At 41.3% G+C, this 24898-nt stretch overlaps 3 protein-coding genes across 5 annotated transcripts; 1 reads left to right on the top strand and 2 right to left on the bottom strand.

Moving 5' to 3' along the window:
* The first annotated feature begins 2489 nt into the window (after positions 1–2489).
* zgc:113208 (uncharacterized protein LOC550591 homolog) lies at positions 2490–5147 on the top strand. Its single transcript, XM_042706874.1, has 6 exons — positions 2490–2852; positions 3042–3227; positions 3314–3412; positions 3626–3696; positions 4144–4274; positions 4822–5147. Exons 1-6 carry the CDS (start codon positions 2711–2713, stop codon positions 5054–5056), a joined length of 864 nt encoding a protein of 287 aa, XP_042562808.1. The 5' UTR covers positions 2490–2710; the 3' UTR covers positions 5057–5147.
* Positions 5148–8418: 3271 nt separating this feature from the next.
* Positions 8419–15724, bottom strand: nono (non-POU domain containing, octamer-binding). 2 transcript variants are annotated; one of them, XM_042706870.1, is made up of 10 exons: positions 15581–15724; positions 14727–14871; positions 14414–14607; positions 13966–14267; positions 13323–13418; positions 12791–12987; positions 11951–12150; positions 10604–10631; positions 10350–10429; positions 8419–8853 (listed from the first exon to the last, which is right to left on the bottom strand). In XM_042706870.1, exons 2-10 carry the CDS (start codon positions 14869–14871, stop codon positions 8752–8754), a joined length of 1344 nt encoding a protein of 447 aa, XP_042562804.1. In that variant the 5' UTR covers positions 15581–15724; the 3' UTR covers positions 8419–8751. The 2 variants fall into 2 exon arrangements, with proteins under 2 accessions (XP_042562804.1, XP_042562805.1); XM_042706871.1 differs by lacking the exon at positions 15581–15724 and adding an exon at positions 15316–15531.
* Positions 15725–16991: 1267 nt separating this feature from the next.
* Positions 16992–19313, bottom strand: tnfsf10l4 (tumor necrosis factor (ligand) superfamily, member 10 like 4). Of its 2 annotated transcripts, none has more exons than XM_042706873.1 (5): positions 18882–19313; positions 18545–18685; positions 18385–18430; positions 18212–18292; positions 16992–17881 (listed from the first exon to the last, which is right to left on the bottom strand). In XM_042706873.1, the coding sequence occupies exons 1-5, from the start codon at positions 19059–19061 to the stop codon at positions 17454–17456; spliced, it is 876 nt and encodes a 291-aa protein (XP_042562807.1). In that variant the 5' UTR covers positions 19062–19313; the 3' UTR covers positions 16992–17453. The 2 variants fall into 2 exon arrangements, with proteins under 2 accessions (XP_042562807.1, XP_042562806.1); XM_042706872.1 differs by having other exon boundaries at positions 16992–17884; positions 18882–19310.
* Between the last annotated feature and the right edge of the window lie 5585 nt (positions 19314–24898).

Raw genomic sequence — 24898 nt, 5'->3', positions numbered from 1 at the left:
GACAAATAGTATGAGAAATTTGGTCATCATTGATCCCTGTTTTGGAACATTAAGCCATATTATGCCTTTTCATGTTTCATGTCTAATGAATGTCCCCGTTCTAGGTGTAGGTTAGTGGCCACACGGACTTGTGTGCACAAAATATTAGAGGGTACACAGACATTACCCTCTGATAACGAAATGATCACTCTGACCCTCATGGACCAGTGGACGCGCAAAGTATAAAGGCAGATTTATGCTTCTGCATAGAATCCACACTGTATTTAGTTAGCTAGTTAGCTAGGTAGTTAGGGTAGTTAGCTAATGTATCCTATGTGCACCTACCCTAGTTACACCTATGTGTAACTACACTTCGCGGGGACACAGACCGCAACAACTGTGGTCCACTTGCCTTACATTTGAGGGTGTGTTGATAAACCAACACTCCGCTATGAATTCTTAAGCCTAATTTATGGTCGTCCGTATCCACAGACACACAGAGCCCTCTGCGTCGTTGCGAACCCCCTCCAAGCACCTCTCCGTGGCCTGACCATCTCCCCAATTTTTGAACTATCCGTTGAAACGACGGAGACCGCACGGAGACCGCAGGTCCAATCCATCGTTGAAGACTACAAAGATTCCCAGATGACCTACAATTCGAGCTGTTTACCTTGTGGATAGTAGCATGCTGACATTAGATAGCTGGCTCAGACACCTGGCAAATCCCCTCAGATGTATTTTTCTGTTATAATAATGGGGTTTTTACATTGTCTATTTCTCTATAACTTTCTAAAAATCTAAGCAAAAAAAAGTCAAACAAACAACTTTTATGTACAAATACGACCATCTACAGAGTTTGGTCTGCCAACCTTTTTTTTCAGCATCGCAATTTGATTGTCTGGTCTTCGGAAAAAAACTTTGCGCCCCCTACTGTTCTGGCGGTGAATTGCTTTGCGACACCCACCATACGACGTCGAAGCAACTGCGCAGTAACGCAGTCGTAGAAGCATGACTCTGCCTTTAACCGCTGTTTACTTTGCGAGAACGCTGTCTACTTTCTGGGTAGTTAGCTAATGTAAGCTAACGTTAGATAGGCTGGCAGAAGCCTTGCAACCCCTAGCGTAGGTTTTGCGTAGATTCTCCGCAGAAGCATACATTGCGTTTAACACTGGCCTGACCCTCTACGACAGGGGTGTCAAACTCCCGGCCCAGCGGCTCCTCCGATTGTCGCAAAAAGTTCCATTGCTTTAAATGGGCCATTCCAACGTTTACTGCTGCCATTGGCAACAGGTTTTGTGCTTTTAATGAACACCTTTTATATCATTCCACAAGTAGTACAGTCATTTAATGTAACGTAAACTTAATTGAAGTCAGCAAGTAATGGGTTGTTACGCAACAACTAAAACTTTAAAGTTCTATTTGCGTGAAGAACTATTTTTTCTTAGGGGAAGTCTCAAAATGGCAACAAAATCATTAAAAAGAGGTATTTTGGAGAAATGTCTTCTATCGTTTTGACAAGTAACCGAATAATAAGCGGGATAATGTATAGTGCGGCGGTCATTATCGGAAAATGATAAGGCAAGCGTCAAAGGCAAGCGTCAAAGGCAAGCGTTTCAGTCTGATTTTTGCTGAAACTTTATTCAGTTTTCTGCTTTGTTTTGTTTGTTTGCAGCCTTGTTACCAACTATACCAAAGTGGTACAGTACAGCATTTGCTTTAAAGGCAAAATACAGATGGAGTTGTCGATGAAGACATTATCCCACTATTACTGCTGTATATGTAAGTCATGGGCTATCAATGAGACGAAGTGATAAAAAAAAAAATGCAACTATAACAAACACCTTTATCCACTGTACTACTAACCACTGTACCACTGATCACACATGATACATTTGCACACTCAAAAGTGCTACTACTACAGTATTGTGATAGGCAAGCAAACAGATAAAAAAATTCTGGCCCCCCACTGACCAGACTGGACGCTCATCGGCCCCCGGTGTGATTTAAGTTTGAGACCCCTGCTCTACGAGAACCCGCAAACGGAGTGGAAATCTGTGGGAAGAGGGTGTAGGGACTAGTTTGCAAAAGGCTTATATAGTATGGGAGTCCATACTATATAAGCCTTTTGCAAACTAGTCCCTACACCCTCTGTAGTAGGGTTAGCATTTTGACACTTTCTAGTTCCAAAGAAAAAATGAATAGGTTTTTGCAATATCGGCGAAAATAAAGCGTGAGTGAAACGTCAGTATAAAAGCTAGGCAAACGGTTAAAATGTAGTTATCAGTCGGTCTTTTATGACGAACTTAAACAACTGGAAGGCGTTCTACCCATAGACAGTAGGAGAAGGTTCTGCCACGTGCCAAAACAAATTTGTAACCATTCATTCACGTTCACCATAAACATTTGTGCTGCACGGAAACTGCGTCGAAGATTGTGAGTTGCGTGTGTGGATGGGTCATCACAGATCCCGGCACGACGCTTGCAATTATGTAGCGTGCAACGAAACTGCATCGCCTTCCGACTACATTGACCGCACATGCGCAGTAGACGGAAGCGGTAATGTTTTGTAACAGAGCATGTAGTAGCCCAGGCTACTTGAAAGACGATTTCTGAGTTTGTTTAGTTAAGCGATACGTATTTCTTTGATATTAATCAGGGGATCGATCCCTGTCTTCTTCTTTGTCAACGTCCCGGAAGGGAGGCTACGGTTTAGACTATTAAATATTTGAAAATGGATAAAACTTCTCAGAACAGGTCTGGGATAAAACGAAAATCCGCAGGTATCAAGGAAGAAGCTACCGGCAAGAAGATAAAAAAAAGCCTTACGAGTGGTGAGATGAGTGGAAAGAGCTCCAAAGCGCACAGTTGTGCATGTAAGTAACCTAAAGCGTTCAGTAATTGTGGTCTAATCGGAGTGTTCGACTGTGGGCTGTATAGCATGGCCTGTCCATGGTTCTATTTCCCTCACAAAACTCTTTGTTTTGCCAAATGCTACTCTGTAGTCAGTTGTATGCATTAAAACATAATTGTATTTTATCACATTTTTTCGACACCTTTCACAGCTTCGAATGTGAATAAGAAATCAAAAGAACAAAAAGTGAAAAACGATGCAACGGATAAAACTCCTAAGAAATTAAAATTCTCTAGTCAAGATTCCACTCCCACATCTAAAGGCGAGGGCAAGGACAAGAAGGATAAGAGCACATCTTCCGTGAAGAAAAATGAAAAAGGACAGTTGGTTTTCCAAGGTATTGTGTAGCACTCGATTAAATGAACTTACTTGACGATGGTAAACAATTCAGTGGTGGTCATGAATGATGTTTTCCGTCCTTAGAATACCCAGAGTTTAGGCCCAACATGACTCCAAAGGAAGTCTTACAAGCAGGCAGTTTTGGTGGCACCTATTTCAGACCCATCTACTCCAGTGTCACAAGTAAGACTTCCACACCCTCTCAGCTGTATTGAGTTTAATTGTACCTACTGTAAAGACAGTACAAATCACTTTGGAATTGAAAGTGGTGCAAATACTGTTTATGTTGTATTCAGCACCATTCCATGTTAGTAAACACTGTCAACACCTTTGGAAGTGATTGCATATTAGTATACAGTAACAACAATTCACTTTTATGAGTGTGGTGTTTTCCAGAACAGAGCTACAAAGACGTATGGAAGGACCTTCCTGTGGACTGGCTGGAAGGTTTAAACATTCCCAAACAGGTAAGCCAGTGAAGTTCACCTCACAAAACTGAGCGCTATACATTTTCTGTACAGATTGTGAACTGTTGCTGTCCTGAAGGATTGATCTTTGCTATTTCTTTTTACTCATTTGCTTCTCTGTGTCACTAAATGTTTGCCTTACTTCTCTTTTGATGGAAAACTTCTCTTAACACAAGTTTCTCACCCAGTTTTATTGATTATTGCTATGTATGGTACAGCTGCCAGCTTCGTAGCTGTGAAGGAAATTGTTGTCTCGTGTTGTGTAGACTTGTGTATGTGCGTGTAAGTAGAGTGTAGGGAATGCATAGCTGACATGTTGTTGTTTTTATTAGTTCTGTTCAGGTGGTAATAGAACCCATCCCCAATTCTCATGGTGTTTGTAGTGCCATGCCAAATAAGTTGAACTTAAGTTGAGCAAAGGCACATTTAGTTTATTTGTCAATGCAGGTGGCATCACCAACCTACAGGGAAGATGTGAACACATACAAGGTGAAGTGTGGAGGCAGTCTAGAGATGTGGGAGAGCAGTGGCTGGATCGTGTCTCAGGACCCCTACGGCTGGTTTCAGTGGTACTGCAGGTAAGTACTAACCACAGACAAACCGCCACCGGATCAGAAACATAGAGTGGTTTAGCTTCACCATGGTGTCATTTTTTAGAAGGTGTTATGGGGGGGTTGTGGGTAGCCTGATGTTGCGACATTTAATCTTAGCTCAGTTTTTGCTGTAATTATAGTTATTATATAACTCTCAGTAGAGAAGAGACTGGTCCATCCGATTTTGGCAGGCCAACAAGTGAACTCTGGGGTGTGGTTAATCCAGTCCTTGTCAATATGGCAGTGTCCTTAACCCAGAGGGGTCCCGATTGAGGACATCCAGACCACAACGAATGCCGTGAAATATTGTGGTCTGGAAATGCCAGATGAGGGGAGTAGAGAATGTAGTTTCATAGATATGTGAAACATATCATCTTACTGTAGGGACATTGAAGGTTTCCCAAGTAGACTTTAAGAGGTTATACAATCCTGCTCCTTTAGTATTAAACACACTGCGTTTTTTTGTCTTGTGATTAGAAAACAGCTCTTACCATCTGCATTCTGTTAAAGTGCACATCTTGTCTTGCTAAAGGTTTTATTCGGGTCGTCGCACAAAGGATGATGAGCGCCAGATGAGCCGATGGGCAAAATGCACCGGGGTGAAAGGTCGCTGGAAGAACAATCTCATCACTAAAATTGTGCGGTCGGGTTGCGGCTATGACAACTTCACTGTTTCCCCAGTGGTGAGGCAGACCTTGCAGCACTGGGGCTACAGACTGACTCAGGAAGACTACAAAGAGGGGGCCAAGAGAGTCAAAGCCAAGTGACCTTTCTGCTGAAGCATAGGGTTTCATTTGAAAGAGTGGCTTGTGGGAGTTTGTGTTTGTATGAATTATCACTTTAATTCAATTTAACTTTGTTTTAAAGTTTTTTTAAGTTACAGCAGATAGATCTATCATCATGCAGTTACTGCTGTTTGAGGGTCAGTCTACCTCAATTTTACAGATCTTATTAAAGTGTTCCATCAAATCATCCATTTGAGTGACCTTCGTGTGATGTATATTTTCCCATGATGTATAATCAGTAGACCATGATATACTAAATCAAACGTCTAAAAGGTTCAAGCAGATCTTTACTTCTAAATATATGATAATCATTACAGACCTCAAGCCTTGCAAACATTTAAACTAATAAATAAGGCACTCAGCTAAGGTCTTATGCAAAGTGATGCAACTCAATGTACAACCCCAAATCAGAAAAAGTTGGGACTATAAATTTACCTTGTATTTCATTACAGACAGAATGAACACAAGATATTTCATGTTTTGTCTGGTCAACTTCATTTGATTTGTAAATATACGCCATTCCTGCCATTCAGGCCTGCAGCACATTCCAAAAAAGTTGGGACGGGGGCAATTTAGGGGTAGTAATGAGGTAGAATAGTTAAATAATGATGTGATTTGAAACAAGTGATGTCAACAGGTCATTGTAATCATGATTTGGTAAAAAAGCAGCATCCAGGAAAGGCCTAGTCCTTTAGGAGATGGGCCGAGGATCGCCAGTTTGCCAACAAATGGCTGAGCAAATAATTGAAATGTTTAAAAACATTGTTTCTCTAAGACAGATAGGAAGGGATGTGGATATTTGACCCTCCACGGTGCACAACATAATTAAAGGATTCAAGGAATCTGGAGGAATTTCAGTGCGTAAAGGGCAAGGGTGCAAGCCTAAGCTGAATAATCGTGATCTCCGATCCCTCAGACGGCACTGCATCAAGAACCGTCATTCATCTATAAGCGATATAAGCACATGGGCTCAGGATTACTTTGGCAAACCTTTGTCAAGTACTACTATACGTAGTTACATCCACAAATGCCAGTTAAAACTTTACTGTGCCAAAAGGAAGCCTTATGTTAACCGTGTCCAGAAGCGCTGTCGACTTCTCTGGGCTCAGAGGCATCTGGGCGGACCATCACACAGTGGAAACATGTATTGTGGTCAGAAGAATCAGTATTTCAGATCTTTTTTGGAAGAAATGGACGCCGTGGGCCCGGACCAAAGAGGAAAAGGACCATCCAGACTGTTACCGGCAACAAGTCCAAAAGACAGGGTCTGTCACGGTATGGGGTTGTGTCAGTGCCCTTGCCAAAGGTAACTTACACATCTGTGATGGCACCATTATTGGCAAAAAGTACATTTTGGAGCAACATATACTGCCTTCAAGATGACATCCTTTCCAGGGAAGCCCATGCTTATTTCAACAACACAATGCAAAACCACATTCTGCACTGAGGCACTTCCTTACTTGGTGTCTTCAGTCCCTAAATGTCCTTTAAGTGTTGTGAAAAGGTATAGCAACATTACAAAGTGATAAATGCTTTACTGTCCCAACTTTTTTTTAAAATATGTTGCAAGAATCAAAATTAAATTAAGTGTTAATTTTGAAAAAACAATAAAATGTGTAAAACATCAAATAATGTGCTGTTGTATTGTTTTCAATGTAATACAGGTCAAAGAAAATTTACAAATCACTTGTTTTCAGTTTTAATGTTAATTTAACTTACCATCCCAACTTTTTCTGATTTGGGGTTGTAGTTTATGAGCCCAAACTGGAGATGAAACAAGTTTGTTTGGTATTGCAGGTTATAAGATGGAGGAACAACTTACGCCAACAAAAATGTAAATTTAGAAAGACCTCAGTAAAGTGACAGTCCTGGGCTGACTACGTTTGTCTCATAAATATTCATGCAGTGCCGGTGTGCTAGCCAATGACATATCCGTGCAGAAGGCAGGAATCCCGGGTTTTTCTGAATGTTTGGAACATGCTAGCATGATCTGATGATGAGCAGCAAGGACAGAAGGAAGAGATCTCTATATGATGTTTTTTCATATATATTCAGAGCATATTTTAAGGATATTCAGTTGTGCTTTAACACATGTAACTGCACTATTTGGAGATCGGCATCATAGCTGGATGTACCATTTCAACGTTGGCTTACACCATGGCAATGAACGTAATTTTAAGGGCTTCTAAATGGGTTGTTGGTGGTGAAAGACTGCAGGACAGCACCTCTGAAATGGGCAAGGATGAAAGTGAATCCCTGCTAATGTAGAAGGGGTTCAGGCCTATTGGTTAGATTTTCTTGCCTGGTAAACTGAAATTGTGGTGCTTGCAGTTTGGGCTTCTGCCACACACAAGGAGGCCTTTGACTGTGTATTAAGTTGCCATTTCAGAGGTGGATACATTTGACAGTGTCATGAATATGGCAGTTACAAATAAATTGTCTGTAGATTCGTATGGAAGTTATTTTGGAGTTACCAATGACCAGATTGGTCGAGGAGTTTGAATGTGCTAAGATCAGCCTGGAGATGACCCGTCACAGTCTAAGGATCCAGTAGTTAAGAACACTGCTTCAACGGAAAGGAAGGAAGTGGAGTCCACAAGAAGCGGTTCAACATGTGCATGGTGCGTGACAGCATAGGGATATCATTGGGCAGGTACAGAGTGGAAGAGCAGGGTTTGGACTAATTGAAAATTAGAGAGCATGGGGTAAGGCTATATTGCCAGAGAGGAGGCAGATGGTAACTAGCTTTGTTCAAGAGGAAGAGGAGGAAACTAGACAAGCAGCAGCAGCAGCTTCTCAAGAAGAGCAAGGGAAATGGATGAACTGACATGGTGTCGAGAAGATCAGCTGGAAAAACCTTTGGACTATGGACACTATAGGCGTATACTGTGGACACTATAGGCGTATACTTTGGACTATGGACACTATAGGCGTATACTGTGGACACTATAGGCGTATACTTTGGACACTATAGGCGTATACTTTGGACTATGGACACTATAAGCGTATACTTTTTGTACGGTGTCCTTCCTAACCCACTGCTTGAAAATCCTGTTATTTGCAGATTGCAGAGATCCGTTATTTCTCGATAGCTGGCCACTGCCTGTTACGTTGTTAACTTTTTGTAATGAAATCTAATGGAATCTAATGCTAAATTGTTGGGTAAGTGGTTTGGTAGGAGAGTGTTAAATGCCCGCCAGCCAGTCATGCATAACAGTCCACTCCAGCTCACCCAGTCAGGGTGTTTTGCATTAAAAGGTCCATCTGGTTATTCATTATCCTCTACCCGTTCAAAAAGTTCTGTGGAAATATGCAAAAACTCAAGTGAACAAAATAACACCAACTTTCCCAAAACATGTAAGGATTTAATAAAGGTTGTTAAAAGCATAATGTCAGACTGTACCTACTACTATATAAAAGTATGTTGATCTTCAAAATACAAGTGGGGGAAAAGCAAATCATGTCTATACAAAGGCAGCATAAAACATAAGATCTAGAAAATAAAAAGAACAGTTCGCTATTTCAATTAAAAAAAAAATTATACTGCTTTACAAATATCCTGTCTGTGGCTTGTAACTTAAAGAGAAAACAAAAATTACAGTGTACAAAGGGACTTACAAAATGAGATAGAAAAAAGAAAAAAGGACAACAAAAACAAACAAACCAAATGTACGGTCTCAGAATCGACGGCGCTTGTTGTGGGCAAAGTCAGCAGGTCCTGGGGGGCCCCTGGGGAAGAGAGCGCCCCCCACTGGCATGGGAGGGTTTCCTGCAGCACCCTGGAAAGAGACATCAACAGATGACTGAGGCGAAGTTTACAGGCAGATGGGGTGCATGAACAAGGTGAGACACAAAGAAACAAAAAATGAATACAAACTAAAACTACCTTTATAAAAGAGAAAATATGCACAGGTTTCAAGGGGAATACAAGATCATTGTCAGTCAGATTTGGCAGCTGGAAGACAACATGAGCTGTGATTCCACTATCGGGCCAGAGCGAGCCAGGGCTATCTTTGGGCCAACCCGGGCTAATGGCCTGGGGCCCTCAAGTGCGAGAACAATCTATTTGCATTTATACTATCGAGTCAATAGCCGCGCAGTATTGCTTTTTTTATAAGACAGCTATAGGCATAGTTCATGTTGAATAGCAAGCTAGTCTCAATTGCTTACATAAGTAAAGTTAACGCCTGTGATTAAAGCACACAATGGTTCGAATAGCATGCTAATCATTCATTGCAATAAATTAACTTCAATCATGCAGTAATTTGATGTTAATTCAACATCCATATATATATATTGTATTAATTTGAGCCAACTGAGTTTTGTACCGAGATACGTCATCAACAATTCATTGATCAAGTGAAAATAGAAATTCTAAACGTTAATGCAACGTTATTCATAACATGGCTGGGAAACCATTGCTTGGGCCGACAAATAATCCTTCTTTGCAATAAATTAGCGTTCATGAACCTCTCTTACCCAACTCTGCCAACCCTGCCCTTCACCTTGACACACCGCTAGCACCAGTACGCCCTGCTTGGCCCCAAGGGTAATCGTCAGGCCCAAAGCCCCTGGCTGTAGCCCAGAGAGGGCACCACCAAGCCCCAAAGGGGACGCAACAATGGGGACGCAACTGGCCCTGGCATGGACTAGCTCGCCCAGGTTTGGCCCGATAATGGAAATGCAGCTATTGTTAGGGGCAGTATCTTTTATTTTACTACTTTTGTAAGCAAAAGAAGAAAGGCAACTCCAACACATCAGTAAAGGTTTCTCATTTAATCGCATCTTGTTAAATGTTTTCTCTTAACAACGTTTCACCTAAACAGCTCCAATTATGTAATACAATCTCCCTGGTGCTGGGCACAAAACATCACAACAAAGGAAGCCTCACAGGGAACAACAAGTACCCCTTGTTTACCATCCAAGTAATAGCGCCTCTTTAATAACTCTAACCTTCAACACAAACGCAGCCACGCCTTGACCTGTGCCGAATAACACTCGGCTCAGATATGTGAGCAGCTTGAATTGGCACTTTTATAGTTCATTTCAGGCTTTTAACAATACAGAATTTTAAATATATCAAAACATAAACCTTTTATCTATTTTTGGCCACAGAGCCGATTATGTTTCCTGCTTTTTAAAGCGTTTAAAAAAAATAAAAAATGTTTTATATATGCTGACATTAACACTAATATTTGCAGGACCATACAAATGTAAATCTAAGTTCCAACAGAAACTCATACGACTGCAGCAGCAGCATCATCAGCAACCTTACCTCATTGTTTCCAGCATTGGGTACATTGCCAGCATTGCCTGCCAATGGGTTCCTGTTCATCCCAGGCATCCCCCCAGGACCTTCAAACCAAATAAGACAAAACATACCAATCAGTATGAAGTAGATTTACATTTTGAACCAATTATTGGAAACTTATAAAATTGTAATTGAACAGTTCGATTGGCTGTTGAGCTCAAATATTTATATATTATATACTGAGTGCAGTTAAAACAAAAATGATGTGTTCATCTCACCTGGCATCATCCTCATGTCCTGCTCCCTCTGCAGGACAGAAGAAAGAATACCCTTTCAGTAATTACTCAAACAGTCAACACTTACCACAGATTACAGGAAACATTTATCTTCACTTTAATTTGAATTAAGCCACCTCATACCAAGGCAACAACAGTATCTTGTATGTTGCAGTCTTAACAGTTAGCAATCATAGTGGCTGATAAGATTTGCTAATGCCCATTCTGCACCTTTTAATGCTATGGGCTGACCTGGACCTCATTTATCAGCACACACAGTGCATTAGGGGTGGGAATCTCTTGGCACCTCACGATTCGATTCCGATTCAGAGGTCAACGATTCGATTCTAAACCGATTATCGATTCTAAACCGATTATCGATTCTAACCCGATTATCGATTATCAATTCTAAACCAATAAAACGATTATCGATGCATCGCGATTTTTAAAACATTTGAGTTTGCTACTTAGAGTCTCAAATCACTTCCTACTTTTAACCCTAGATAATTAAAGAAGATCAACAGATGAATTACCTTCTCTATTTTCTTATTAGAGAAAAAGCTTTTCCTTGTCACAATTATGACTTTCTATGAACAATGCAATAATCGATGCAGCTTGCATTTCAACACAAAATGAAAGTGTAAAAAAAAACTAAAAAAATCGATTATGAACTTTTCTGAATCAAGACAGAATCGTTCTAGAGAGAATCGAGAGAAATCAAAGAATCGATTTTTTCCCCACCCCTACAGTGCATGCCTGATGCTCTGTCCCCAATCATTGTCTGACAAGCAGACTGTCACCATATGGTGTTATCTAATCAGCACTCCCACCCACTGGGTAAAAAGACTATTACAGCATGATCTGTGGATGGTAGCATTAGCTTCACACAGCCTGTCCACAAAGTAGTACAGAACATCTGTTGTATGCTGCGCACAATGCAGTGGCAACATGGTGGTGTTAGCTAACTAGCAACACCACTTGCATAGCCACGCATTCATTAATGTAAAGTGCATTGTGTATTCAGCCTGTACATGCTTATTCACTCGAGTGATCACTGTATACAAACATACAGAATATTCACTCACTAAAAATACAACAGAGAGAGAGGGAGAGCGACAGACAATCATACAGACTTAAGAGAGGCTCCACAGACACACACAGATACCAGACACCCTTGGAATTCCAGACATTCTCAGGACATTACTCAAGTCAGTGGTGTATGTAAATGAGAAAGAGATAATAATAATAATTATAAACTTTATTTGTATAGCACCTTTTCATGCAAAACAATGCAGCTCAAAGTGCTTAACGGCAAAGAAATGACGTGGCCACAGACACACAAACACTCACATTCTCTGGGTTTCCAAAGTTGCCTCCCTTGAAGCCAGCCTCCTGCTGCCTCCTCATAATCTCCTCGTTGTGGCGACGCATGTCCTCCTCCCGCCGCCGCTGCTCCTCCTCTATGCGCAGCTCCTGCTGCTTCCGCTTCTGCACCTCCTGGTTGTGAATCTCCTCCATGCGACGCAGCTCCTCCTGCCGACGCATGAGGTCTGGAACAAACCAACAAATAAATAAAACAGATCAGGTCAGATCAGATGCTGGGGATCAAATATGAAATCTTCCAGGTTATTGTTTTAGAGGAGGCCGAGTGAGTTTCCTCTACGATACCCTCACTCATGGAATGCCTCTTGTCTATTCAGACAGTCATGAATTGTTCAAACCGGATCGAACTGTTGCATGTATTTCATGTATTTGTGCGGTCATGATCGATCATTGCGGCCACTTGTGAGTACTGTATGTAAATCTAACATCACATTGGCGGACTGTCCTCTTTCTGCACTGGGGTATTGTTATGTCTTGTTTACAAACATGGGAATTCACAGACAAATAATGATTAGTGCCAATCATCATTAGAGACAATCATCATCATTTTCAGACATGCATATTGAAAGAGAGACTAAATTAGACCACTTAACAGGGGTCTGCCATTATGCCACTGACACTTATAGCAGCCACCTGCCCAACAAGTGCAATACCAACAGAAAAGGCTGGGAACAGACATTTAATTAAAAAGTAACAGTAACCTCATTTTGCTTTGTTTGCCCAAAATGTAATTATGGCAACAATCTTAATTGGGGCAAACGGGCAAACCTCCTCCCCTGGCTTAAAACAGACGACTCGCTGACTCACCCTGCCTCATCATCATGACCTGGTGCTCGTGCTGTGCGGCCTCCATCTCAGCCTCCAGCTTCTCCTGGGCCTCTTTGATGTTGCGGTCCACCTGCTCGAACTGCTGCTTCTCCATCTCCAGCAGGGCCTTCCAGCGCATGGCATACTCGTACTCAAAGGAGCCCGGCTGGGCGAAGCGTGGCGGCTGATCACGCTCTCTGATTGGACACAGCCACATGATGGGAGGCTCAGATTAGGAAAGACCCTGGGACTAATAACTGTTCTCCAAGGAACATGCAGTTACAAACACTAACAAAAGCCATTGCCGGTGTCATGATGAAATGAATCATCTACTTGGTTTGTTTACAGTACTTTACTCAAATCTGTAAATCTCATTTTCAAACCACAATGAACAAATATCAGAAGAAACTGTCTTAAAATATAGGATAATAGATAAAAATACTTCTTAGAATTGTACACACACATACCAAAAGGCGTTTAAACAACCAGGACAGTAGTGACTTGGTTCTAACTTTTGGTTAGTTACACATACTTGTGGCATTGTTGATTTTTGTTGACAAGTTTCTCTGGCAGACCCTCATCATCATCTAACTGTTCCATCGGTTCCACAGTAATTGGACGGGGAAATCTGTTTTAGAACAAATAGGACAAACATCAACATTCACCTCTATATGTGCTTCGCAGAAACATTAGTTCACAATGACATACAGCAGAGGAAAAGGACATGATCAGTGCCTCTGCTATCTGGCAGCCTGACAAGGGTTTTCATTCATTTAACAGATGTCTTCATCCATTTACAGTACAAATATAGAAACCCTTTAATCAATGAGTTAACTCCCTGGGAATTAATTTTATGACTTTGGTTTTGATAGCACTCGGTTTTATGAGCCGTGCTACAAGAACATCATTTCGACATATTAATGCCCACCAAGTAACAACCACATCAACAGACATTCTGACAAGATAGGGTGGGGTGGGAATCTTTAACTCTTTACTTAGATAAAGACATTTCACGATCTACATCTTTCGGCCGCACTTCTTGCAGCCCTGTTTTTCAATTATTTTCTCTCCCATGCAAGTGCCTTGGATTTCCAATCAGGTGCTTTAATCAAAGGTGTGAGTGTTGCTATTTATTCCATCCCATTAGTAGCGTGTCATTCATTCAGCACACTTACGAGGTAAGCAGGAAAGCTCCATCTGAGCAGCGGTCCAGTGCTTTGCGGGCCGCAGGCTTCGAGGTGAACTCCACAATTCCCTTCCCTGTGGGACGCCCACGGTCGTCCACAATCACGATGGCACGCTCGATCTGGCCAAACATGGAGAAGGCTTCCTCCAACAGCTCGTTGGAGACAAATTGTGGCAGGTTCTTCACGGTCAGTGCTGCGCCGTGCGTGGCGAACCGCACACGGATCTGGCGCCCACGGAACACGGTGTCATCGAGCTCTGCTTTGGCGATGTCTGCCATCGTTTTGGTTTCCTACAGAATGGGAACGAGGGATTACAAAATGTGTGCCTTGTCAACAAACCTGACAGCTCATACCCGGGCTCTACCTGAGCTTCACTAAGTCTTTAACCGGAGACAGGTCTGGGAGAGAAAGACAAACAAAAAAGAAAGAGACTCACCAGCCGGATGAATCCAAATCCTCTGTCCTTGTTGATGAAGATTTCAGAGGCTTTGCCATATTTTGAGAAGAGCTTCTCCACCTCCGGCTCTGTGACGCCAGTTGGGAGATTGCCCACGAACAATCTGCTGCGCTGAGTGAAGGTCTTCTCTCCCGGCTTGCGAAAGTTCTGAAGGTCGATGGTTATGCCAGCATCTACAATCGGGTGCACATGAAAGCTCCACATTACTACGCTCCAAATCAGAGACAGCTATGTACAGATATATAATAAACATATGTATTAACGTATTCAAGTTTACTTAGATGCCACGTACTTGCGCTTGGCGGCTCACAATTCTCCAAATGCTGTCCGTTACTGTCGCCACCTGATCTCCTCTGTTGGTCCATATGATTAGGCCTTCTCTGTGGAGGTCCATGGTTCTGCTGATCCGGACGCGGTCCTTGTCTGTTGCCTTGCATCTTTTGAATAAGACGTAAGGTTAAATGTTTGAGATCGATTTAAAAAGAAAATAAGCCTCGTTTTATTAAACTTGAGCCAGTGACGCAGACAAATAAATCACGACCGAGTTGGACATCTTTGTTGTTGTGCTTAGCTATCCTAGCTATTCAAATTACCGCTAACAGTTCAGATGAATAATTGATGATGAGTTAACCAACCCTATTGTGCAATTTCCATAAATGTCCACCACGTAAAAGATAAATCGTGTTTATGACAAACAGCTCTTGATTAATCTGATGACAATGTAACAGCTGTCGTTAAACTGTGGTCTATCTAGTTACCTACTGTTAGCTAGGTATGGCGATAGTAACCAGTCGTTAAACACAATGAAGAAAGTTATCGATAGGCAGCTGGCTTACAATTTTTTTGACTGCAGAAAAGCCGTAAATAATCTGTGTACGTACTTTAACTGCTGAATATCAGCCGAATTGGTTCACCCTTACATTTAGGATATTAAGATCACAAAGTTAGCTTGCTAATCGAATCTTGCGGGCAAGGCTTTCATGGCCACACTACACTAGCCTATTTTAGCGACAGCTATCGCTAACGGTTAGCTACTGTTAGGTAACATAAATGCAGTTCTCCAAATTAACTGAAATGCAGACTTGGTTGCAAACTACCCAGACAAACTATTTCAATATGGTATTCTTCAGTACGTTAATAACTTACCGTAACTAGAAAAGGGACAGTTCGGATATAACAAGCCTTGCAGGAGAAATTGGGTTACAAAGGGTTGGAAAAGAGGGACGTCACAACCTCAAGAAATTGTTCTCGTTGAAGATGATAGGCGGGTGACACATTTCCGCCCCCAAACAAAATATCACGATTGGCTGGAACTTTCAGCTGCAGATTCCTATTGGCTCACACTATTTTAAACCCTTGCCCAGGAAGTGACACAAAAAAGTTTGAAAGACTTTGCAGGAAGGAAGGCGTGAACATTTCCCTATTTGACCTCTTTTACTTTGTATGTATATGATTGCTTTGTGCTGCACAGGGCCAAGGTGCTTTTCGATGTTTATTCGACTGGGGCTACACGGCTTTCCGTACAACACCCCGTGTAGCACTTTCGGCATGGAGGAAAAAATTGTGCGCACCACGGTCACGTGATAAATCAAAATGGCCGGCGCATACGGAGCTACCTTAAAAGTCTACCCCCATTTCCACACACCTTCCCCTGCCTCTTTCTCCCTGCCCCACTCTCCAGGCCTAGATTATCGCACTGGTCTGTAGGGCACAGGCCCAAAGCAGCAGCCCAGAGGTCACAGGGCCCCTAAAAACCCGCACTAAGTAAGTTCTGCTGCTTCAGGGTTGACTCTAGAGAGACCCTATAAGGCCCCTAGCAATACACAAAGGGCTACATAGGCCCCTAGCCTGTGGTCCAGGGCTAGTCTGATCATTACAGACATGTACTACTTTAAATGTATGTTTTGCAGCCTATGTAAGGTCCTATATGTCCTTGAATGTCTAGCGTGTGTGTCCCACTGACAGGGACACTGCTAAGAAATTCTTGGTCCTCTGACAGAGTTTTGTGTTAGGTCCCTTCAGCAAGATTTTTGGGCCCCCCTACAGCCAGGGGCCTAGGAATCGTACTCACATCACCAACTCACTTTTCACGCCTTTACGGCACCCGTGGTCAGTGACTCTTTCACAATGTTATGCGTTAATGTGTGCCTAAGCAATTGTACTAAGAGAAATTCCTTGTAGGCCTGCATGATTGTGCTTGGTGAATGAAAGAATTCAGTCTTTTTATTCAGATTGTAAAGGTTCCTGAGGGCCTCTAGAAGTGATTGTCTCGTTAATTAACATGTTCTAACCTACTTAGTTGTATTGTTTTTATACCTGAATAAGGAAGGATCTCTAAGGAGATTGCATTTAAAAAAAAATTAAATATCAGTTTGGATATGTTATAATTATGCAGATTAGAATGCCTGGCTATTGAACTGAAAAAGTAAAATGAATGTCATTTAAATAATGCAATAATCTGTTAAGCATTTGATTAGTTGTGACAGGTCAGGCTGGGTCAGTGGCAAGGCATGCCGGACTGGGAACAAGACAACCAGACAAACAAACAAGGCAAAAGCAAGTTTACAGACATTTATTAATTCGGTATGAGATCACATTTTTGTGTTTCCTGTTGGCATAGCCTAGATGTTTTAAATTAACAATGTGGGTCGTCAGTGATTAGGCCAATGCTACTGCCTGTGGTATTAGTCTCATAAATCCTATGATGGGCTATACAGGTCTTTTTATTTTGTCCATTAATGTGCTATTTGTATAGACCTTTTTCTTATTTCACTGATATAAAACAATTACTTCCTAAATATGTCTTCACATTTGATGAAAAATAATCACCATATACATCAACTCTCATTAAATGGTATGACTTCAGGCCCTGTGCTCTGTAAAAGCGCCTAGAGACAATTTTATTGTTTTGGTGCTATATAAATAAAATTGAATAAAAAAATGAATGAAATAACTTTGTTCACCCATGTAAAATATTCCCTGAGGCTTAATTATAAAGTGATCAAAATGGATGTGAAACTTATTTGACCATAAAGGCACCAAAATATGTGGAGTCTTGCAGTAAGCGAACAGCACTCATATCCCACACAGAGAGGGAGAGCTTGTCTCCCTTATGCAGATGGAACAGTGCCCCCTGGTGGCTGGAGAAGAGCTGGGTGTTAAAGGTCGGATTTAAGCAAAGACGCTCCCTTGCTTTTGCAAGAGGAATGGGCTGTGAGTGAGTGGTCGTCCTCTTGTATATTGTCTGAAAAAAACTGAAGTTCCTTCCAGGTGGTCGAGATGGAGTCAGCTGGAAATAAACCTGAGAGTAAACAAAGTAAAGTCCATCTTGTGGCACTACAGTTTCACCGTCAGGGGTGAGGCGCATCAAGCCATCTTCAGTGACCTGTCCATCAATATTGTTCCACTGGAGGCGATGTGCTGACGTCATCTTATTTGCACCATCACCTGCTACAAAACATGGTGGTAGTATATTATATGCAGGGATGGATCTCTAGTCCACAAACCTAAGAAAACCTTTGGGCACCCATATAGGGGATCATGGGGAATTCCCAGTGGAATAATTTCAATACAAGTGAGTGCTCCTTTTGAAGCAACAGCTTTGTGGTAACAAATACTGATATCTTGATACACCCTCAACTTTTTAGCCTCTAGGCTTGGGCCTGACAGTATATGTGTTGTAGCCTTTAAAGAGGTTCTAAAGGCAATGTTAAGATGATAACCTCTGACATTGTAATCTGACAACTTTGCATCTCCTCAACAGGCAAAATGTCTTACTTGGTAGATGATTAAACTGGCGAAGTTCAGTCTCAGCTCCAACATGAATAGCAGGTAGATACTCCTGGCTTATGTTGCATTCTGACATTTGAGAGAGATATAGATAGCCTTAGTAAAAAAGTTTGTATCATATATAGACCTAGATGTTTAAACGAGCACTCATACTATCCTACCAGCCAAGGATTCAAAAATGGTATTTTTGATGTCCCACTGCAATCGCTGAAAACATAAAATCAGGGATCATATTAGCCTACAACACTGAGTGAAATCCAATCCATCCATATCCATTCCTTGTTGGACCGTAGCCTACATGATGAAATATAGCCGGCTTACCCTATGGGCTCCGTTGCCAAGTTCTTGAATGAGTAAATCACAGGTTTGTAAGTCTATCTGATGATGGGTTTGAGTGTTTGAATCTAGAAATTTGTACAGACATTCAACAGGATACTCCCCATATTTAACTTCCTCTTGTGCCTATAAATAGAAGGAAGAAACAGAAACAGTTCTATTAAAATGGTCTTACGCTGTCAAATCCGTAGTCAGTTAAGGTTAGACGTAGGGTCGGTCTGTGTGTCTTGGTTACCTGAGAGGGCCAAAGACCCGACAAAAATCGCAACACTGGATATTTTCACTGGGATGAAGCAAGTCACTTAGCCGCTAATGAGCCTACCTTTGAAATGTCCTGGAAAAGGCCATGCAATAGACATGCAGAAATGAATGTCTCTGCACCAAGTATGAAGCTCAAAGTCAGCAGAAAAGCATTCCATTTTGTTGCACAATCCTTTTGATTTAGTTTGGGGACACGTTTCAATTCGCTGTAGTTGTTGTGGATTTGTGCATCGGAGGTCATGCTAAATCTGGTAGCCTACTGAATCAAGTGAAATCGCTTTTTCTTGTATACCAAATTCCGTGTGACAAAATTTAGATTTATTTTACTTTCGATTTAACTTGCGTCCTTCTTCCACGGTATGTTTTTCCTTAGATGGGAAGTCCCGGGTGTCACCGCCCCTCTTATCAAATACTATGGAAGGGAAATGATATGCCTTGGCATGCATGCAATTATATGTCCCAGCATTCATTTCAAATCGATATAAATGTGAGCTATAACAGGCTTATTTCTATATTGGTTTAAATAGTTTTGTACCCTTATGGACCTATCATTTCAGCGCTGCAATGCAGTTTAAACAGCACATCTGAATAATTTTGCAGGCATCGCACATTACAATTATACTTAAATGAATCCGACACGAACTCTTTTATTTTGTCCTCATGATATTTGTATGATGTGCAAGAATAATAGTGTTGTGTATCTACAAACTACCTATATTAAATTTCACTACAGACAGTCAAAAAAAACTACTTGAGAACTTCAGAAGACATGCATGACGTTTAGGGTAGATATTCACACCAACCAATCGTATCAAAGGAAATGCATTTCTAAGACTGTCATATTTATCAGCCACTCAAATCTTGAATTGCTCTTCTTTAACCAATGAAATGATGCGCCGGTGCTTAGGGCGGTACTTAGAACTATGACCGGAAGCATGCACTGAATCGAATGACCTGTGAAAGTCTCAGGCCTACTGCGTGAGGAAAGTGTGTACTGCGTTAGCGTGCTGCAGATAGCTGTGTAGTTTTAGCGGACAACTCGCTGTTAGTCCCCGCAGACCACAATGCTGAAGTGCAGAACTTTGTGGGAAAAGTTGGCTCCGTTGGCTAGAAACTCTTCCACTTTGTGTCAACGAAATGCGAGAAGAGCAGGCAAGTAGCCGAATATTTTCTGGCTAAGTTAACGTTTGCTGGCTGGCTGGCTGGCTGGCCGGCCGGCTGCATAGCTAGCTAAGTTAACGAAGGAGGATGAACGAATTGAATGTTTGACTTACTGCCACTGACGTGAACGTACGGCCTGAAACTTCCGCGCTTTGTGTAATTCATGAAATCATTTGGTCATGAATGCCATGAAACCTGCCAGCTTGTTTTGTAAGGCACAGTGCCTAGACGCTGTTTTCTCGTTAAACAAACAAGACCGCAAGGATAGGACAGTAGCATTGGGGGGGACTGGGGAAATAGGTCCACATGGTATCACATATTTTATAATTTTGAAAGGATAACTCTCCCTGGCACCCATAGTCGACACTGCTGTAGATGTTTGATACATGGTAATCATGTGGGACACCATGCATTCAGTGTCATTGCTGGCTAATCTAGCCAGATATATAGTTAGCTAACTGTATAGCTGGGTTTTTTTCGGATCAGATGTCATGACATATTAGTTCACGTCAGCAAGTTAAAGCTTGTTACCCGCCAACTAACCTGGCAAGTGAGTAACAGAAGGTATTTCATTGAGACACAAGACCGCAGTTTCTCAATTGTATGGCATTGTTCTCTGCTGTTTTGAGTGATCAACGTCATCCTGCAGTTATTCTAGCTAAGTAAGGTCCTAGCTACAAAACCTGTACCATAAGAAGTTAGACAATTTAAAGTTATGCCCCAAGTGTAATTTAGCCGTGTTGGCGACAACCTTGTATAGCTTGGTAAAACGTTACTTGGAATAAAACAAGACACAATCCACAAGTGGTTACATGCTGACCATCAAATTAGCGGTCGGACGTTTACATTAAGCCAAGGTCGTTTATGTAATGCGGTGGTGGTCGCAAGGGCTCCTTGCCCTCCGCCAGTAGGAAAGCATAACATTACATCAGTAGTGTTCTTATGTTGACAACATATAAGTCACTTAACCCACATTCTTTTTCATTATATACACATGATGCTATTCTATGATGAACTGCGTTCACGAGTAACCATATTTGCTCACGCTGAGGTTTAGAAACTTAATCCGAGCACCTATTGTGCTCACACCCCCCCTTTTTGTATCCATGACAGCTGCCAAGCACCCCCCCCCCCCCCCCCCCCAAATACACGCATGACGTGGAGGACACCTCATGTGTCCCGTCTTGGAATAAAACAAGACACACCTCATTTGTTCTCTGTCACCCAATGTGACTTCAACGTCTCCAGATTACAGTCTGTCTTAAAACATGGTCATTCTTTTGATGTCGTGCTCTGTAAGAATGAATACATATAGCACACATGTATATTTTTTGGTCCATAGAATTAGAAATGTCATAAAATAGGGTTTCATCCATCTTTTTAATGTGAATTTTGACCGTTTGATTACAAAATCCCAAGTGGAAAATCCTGAAATTCTTTATTTGCAATCTGAATCTAAATCGAATAAGAAATGTATTTGTTAGAGGGGGATGCTTTGGCACATTTCTCATATCAGAATTAAAGTTCTCAAAACTGTTTGTTCAACCACATCATCTAGTCACTTGTGCACATCATAACAGCACGTTTTCTTTGTTTTGAACGTTTTGCAAATGCTTTTGCACATTGTATGTACAATCATCTGCTATTTAGTCTTAGCCCTCTTAGCCCTCAAAACATCTAGGTGTCATCATGACATAACAATGGTAGACAGTTATGTGTCAAGTTTCAGTGTCATGGTATTTTCTGGAATGTTCACTAAATTACTTGTCATTCAAAACTTTATATGTGATTGATTGAGTTCAAAATAGTGTAAAACCACATCGACCACTAAGCCAGACTAGATGTTCCAGGTCAGCATGAGGGGAAATTCTGTAACAGTTTGACGCTATATCAGACAACAATGTATTCTGTCAGTTTTTCACCATTGAGTTTAACAAAGCACAAAGTCTTACCTTCCTTATATAAAATCATCCACAGGGATCTCAATGTGAACTTTCTCTACAGAAATAGCATTGGGGTAGGGTTTGGTGGGCTCAAAAGAATGCTGAATACTGTCACTGTCTTTTACTCTGTACTTTATCCAGTGTCAAAGTTATTTTTCTGAATGGAGGTGAAACGTCTATTGTCATCATGATGGGATAACAGAGAGAGTTTATGTAGCATGCAAGCTTGTCAGTGAAATGAATAGCATTCAACTTGCTAGAAATTAATCTAGCTGCAGTTAGTTGGAGTAAAAAGCCAATTTGGAAATAAGGAATAAAGCCTACTATTTTCATGTGCATGTCATTTCTTTGTGCATATTATGTATTTGCTGTAAAGCACTTTGAGCTGCATTCTTTTGCATGAAAGGTGCTATATAAATAAAGTTTTATTATTATTATTATTATTATTACTTATAGGATATCATTTTATACTGACAATATGACATTTTGATGGGACTGACATATTCATTGACAATTGTTTACTTTTGAGACAAACTTAGCATTTTCAATGAGTTACTGGCTTTTGCTGGAAATCCATGTTTGGGTGCTGTTTGTACGAATTGTTTCTAGAAATGACCTTACTGTTTTTGAAAATGTTGAGGATGATTCGAGAAATTTACCGAAGTGACTGAGACAAACTCCGGATTCGCATCAGGTATAATGCGACTAAGGCGAATAGAAACAAGTTTATTCGCATTACATCACTGTTGTTGCAGTGTTTCCAGTAAAGTTGCCCTGGCAACCCTTCATTTTGAACCCATAGCTATTCACAACTCCTCTCCTAGTTAGGAGAGTGTCCAGCTATAGAACATTAAACTAGAGCAATGTGAAAGGTGTATGAGTCCTTCTTCTTACAGCTTCAAGCTTCTTACACAGATCATAAATCAGATCTCAGTTAAAGCAACACTATGTAACAATTTGACACTTTTTGAGGTATGGTTTTATAGGCAACTAGTTTTGGTACCTTCCTGAAATTCATTTTGATAGCATATGGTCATGTGAAGGACAGATAAACACCTGTGTCTTTCCCACTAGCCATCCAGGATATGCACGATGTAGTTCTGTGTTCCGGGCTGGTACACCCTGCAAAAATTGAAGACAAGCTTTCACAGCATGACATTGCCAGCTATACCAATATGCCAAAAGACATAAGTTAGTGTGTTGGGAAGCTTTTATCAGTGCCAACTGGGCTGTTGATGGTGTTTGCAAGGTTTTTGCATGCCTTTTAGGTAGTTAGCGTGCTAGTTAGCTTGCTAGTTCTGGAACAGAACTGCTTATTGCTGCTTTAAAGTCGTTGTGCTAGTACTTACGAGGGCACACACAAAAGCTAGATCTCTGCCTCATGCCTTGAGTGTGGCTCTTTGGCTGCGACATGACTGATTGACACTCCGCTTTTCCACGACAGTGTTGCAGAATGAGAGGAGGCTGGCCCTTCCTCAGAGGGCCCAGATGTCTTCCAACCCGTCTGGGGGAGGTGGTGGTGGCAGTGACAACACCATGTACTACGTCCTAGTTGGAGCTACCTGTGTAGGGGGGCTGGGTTATGTAAGTATGAATCAGTCTGACCTGGTGAATCCTGGATGTGGACTATTTTGCTGTTTTTTTTTATTTTTTCACCCTCATGTTCCCTACAGTCCATTAAGTTATTGTAGGTCTAGTTCTGCTGCCTTGTAATAGCAAAGATACAGATGTGATTGTGATGGACCATTAGGTTGATTTGTTGGATTTTAAATGTCTGAACCAGGGAATGGAAATCAACCTATTCTTTGTACTATCCATGGTGTCTACATAGTTGTAATGTCTGTTATGAAACCATTTGATTTTTCAGTAACTCTAAAAAAAAAACAAGCTATGTGCTTGTCATAACACAATTTTGATCTCGTGATTCCAGCTTTATACTACGTTACGGGGAGACAAGCAGAGGTATGAGGACAGGATCACAGAAATCGACAGCAGACCAAACAAAGAGACGCAAGAACAAACATATCTACAGATAGGTGAGGACTACAATTACAAGTCATGTTTCATAATATTGTCAAAGCTCTCATACCTCAAAAAGTAACTCGAGCGACAATCAAATTCAATTCACTGTCTCATAGGACTGATGAAATATAACTGTAGTAGTTAATCTGGCAGCTTTTATGATTCAGCAACTAAGCATAGTGTTGGAGTGGGCCGACCTTTCTGTCCTTTTGGCCTCTGAACATAGCAGTAGGACACAGGTCAAAGTTGATTAGTGCAATGTCTGTCAACAAAATGTGAGCAGGTACAAAAGGTAGGATTACTTTTCCTGAAATGAAAAACGTTGCCATAGACACTGGATCGGAATCCACACAGAATTTGCCCTAATTTGATAACGATGCATCCTTATGCCATTGTCGCATGTGTCGATATAGCCTAAACATCGTTATGCTCGCTAGTTTGTTGTCCAATTTCTTAATAAAGAGCATTTGATTGCGTCTTAAGATACTGTACAATAACACCACACTACCACACACCAAACACAGTCAGCTTTTGGCCTTAGCATGCAATGTCACAAATGAGGTGTAATGCATCCCATTATTTGGCATGCTGATATTTGCAATGCAAATGGATGAATTCTTGATGTACACCTTGTAGCTATGCAGTCATCTACCAGTTTCATTCAGTCTACCATGCACTAGACTAAACTACACTGTCTTAGCTCACCTGAAGTATGATTCAGCGATATGGCCTGTTTACCTCTTGCTATGGGCGACAGTGGTACAGGAGGTAAAGAAGTCGTTTAGTAATCAGAAGGTTGCTAGTTCGATTCCCTGTCGAAATGTCCTTGAGCAAGGCACTGAACCCCAAATTGCTCCTGATGTGCAGTGTGCCATCAGTGTAAATGTAAAATGTGTATACATTGTAAGTCGCACATATGTAAGTCGCTTTGGATAAAAGCGTCTGCTAAATG

Source organism: Clupea harengus, unplaced genomic scaffold, assembly GCF_900700415.2.
Source record: "Clupea harengus unplaced genomic scaffold, Ch_v2.0.2, whole genome shotgun sequence".
NCBI lineage: Eukaryota > Metazoa > Chordata > Actinopteri > Clupeiformes > Clupeidae > Clupea > Clupea harengus.
Note: the sequence above shows the minus strand (reverse complement) of the source record. Positions and strands in the feature narration are given on the sequence as shown.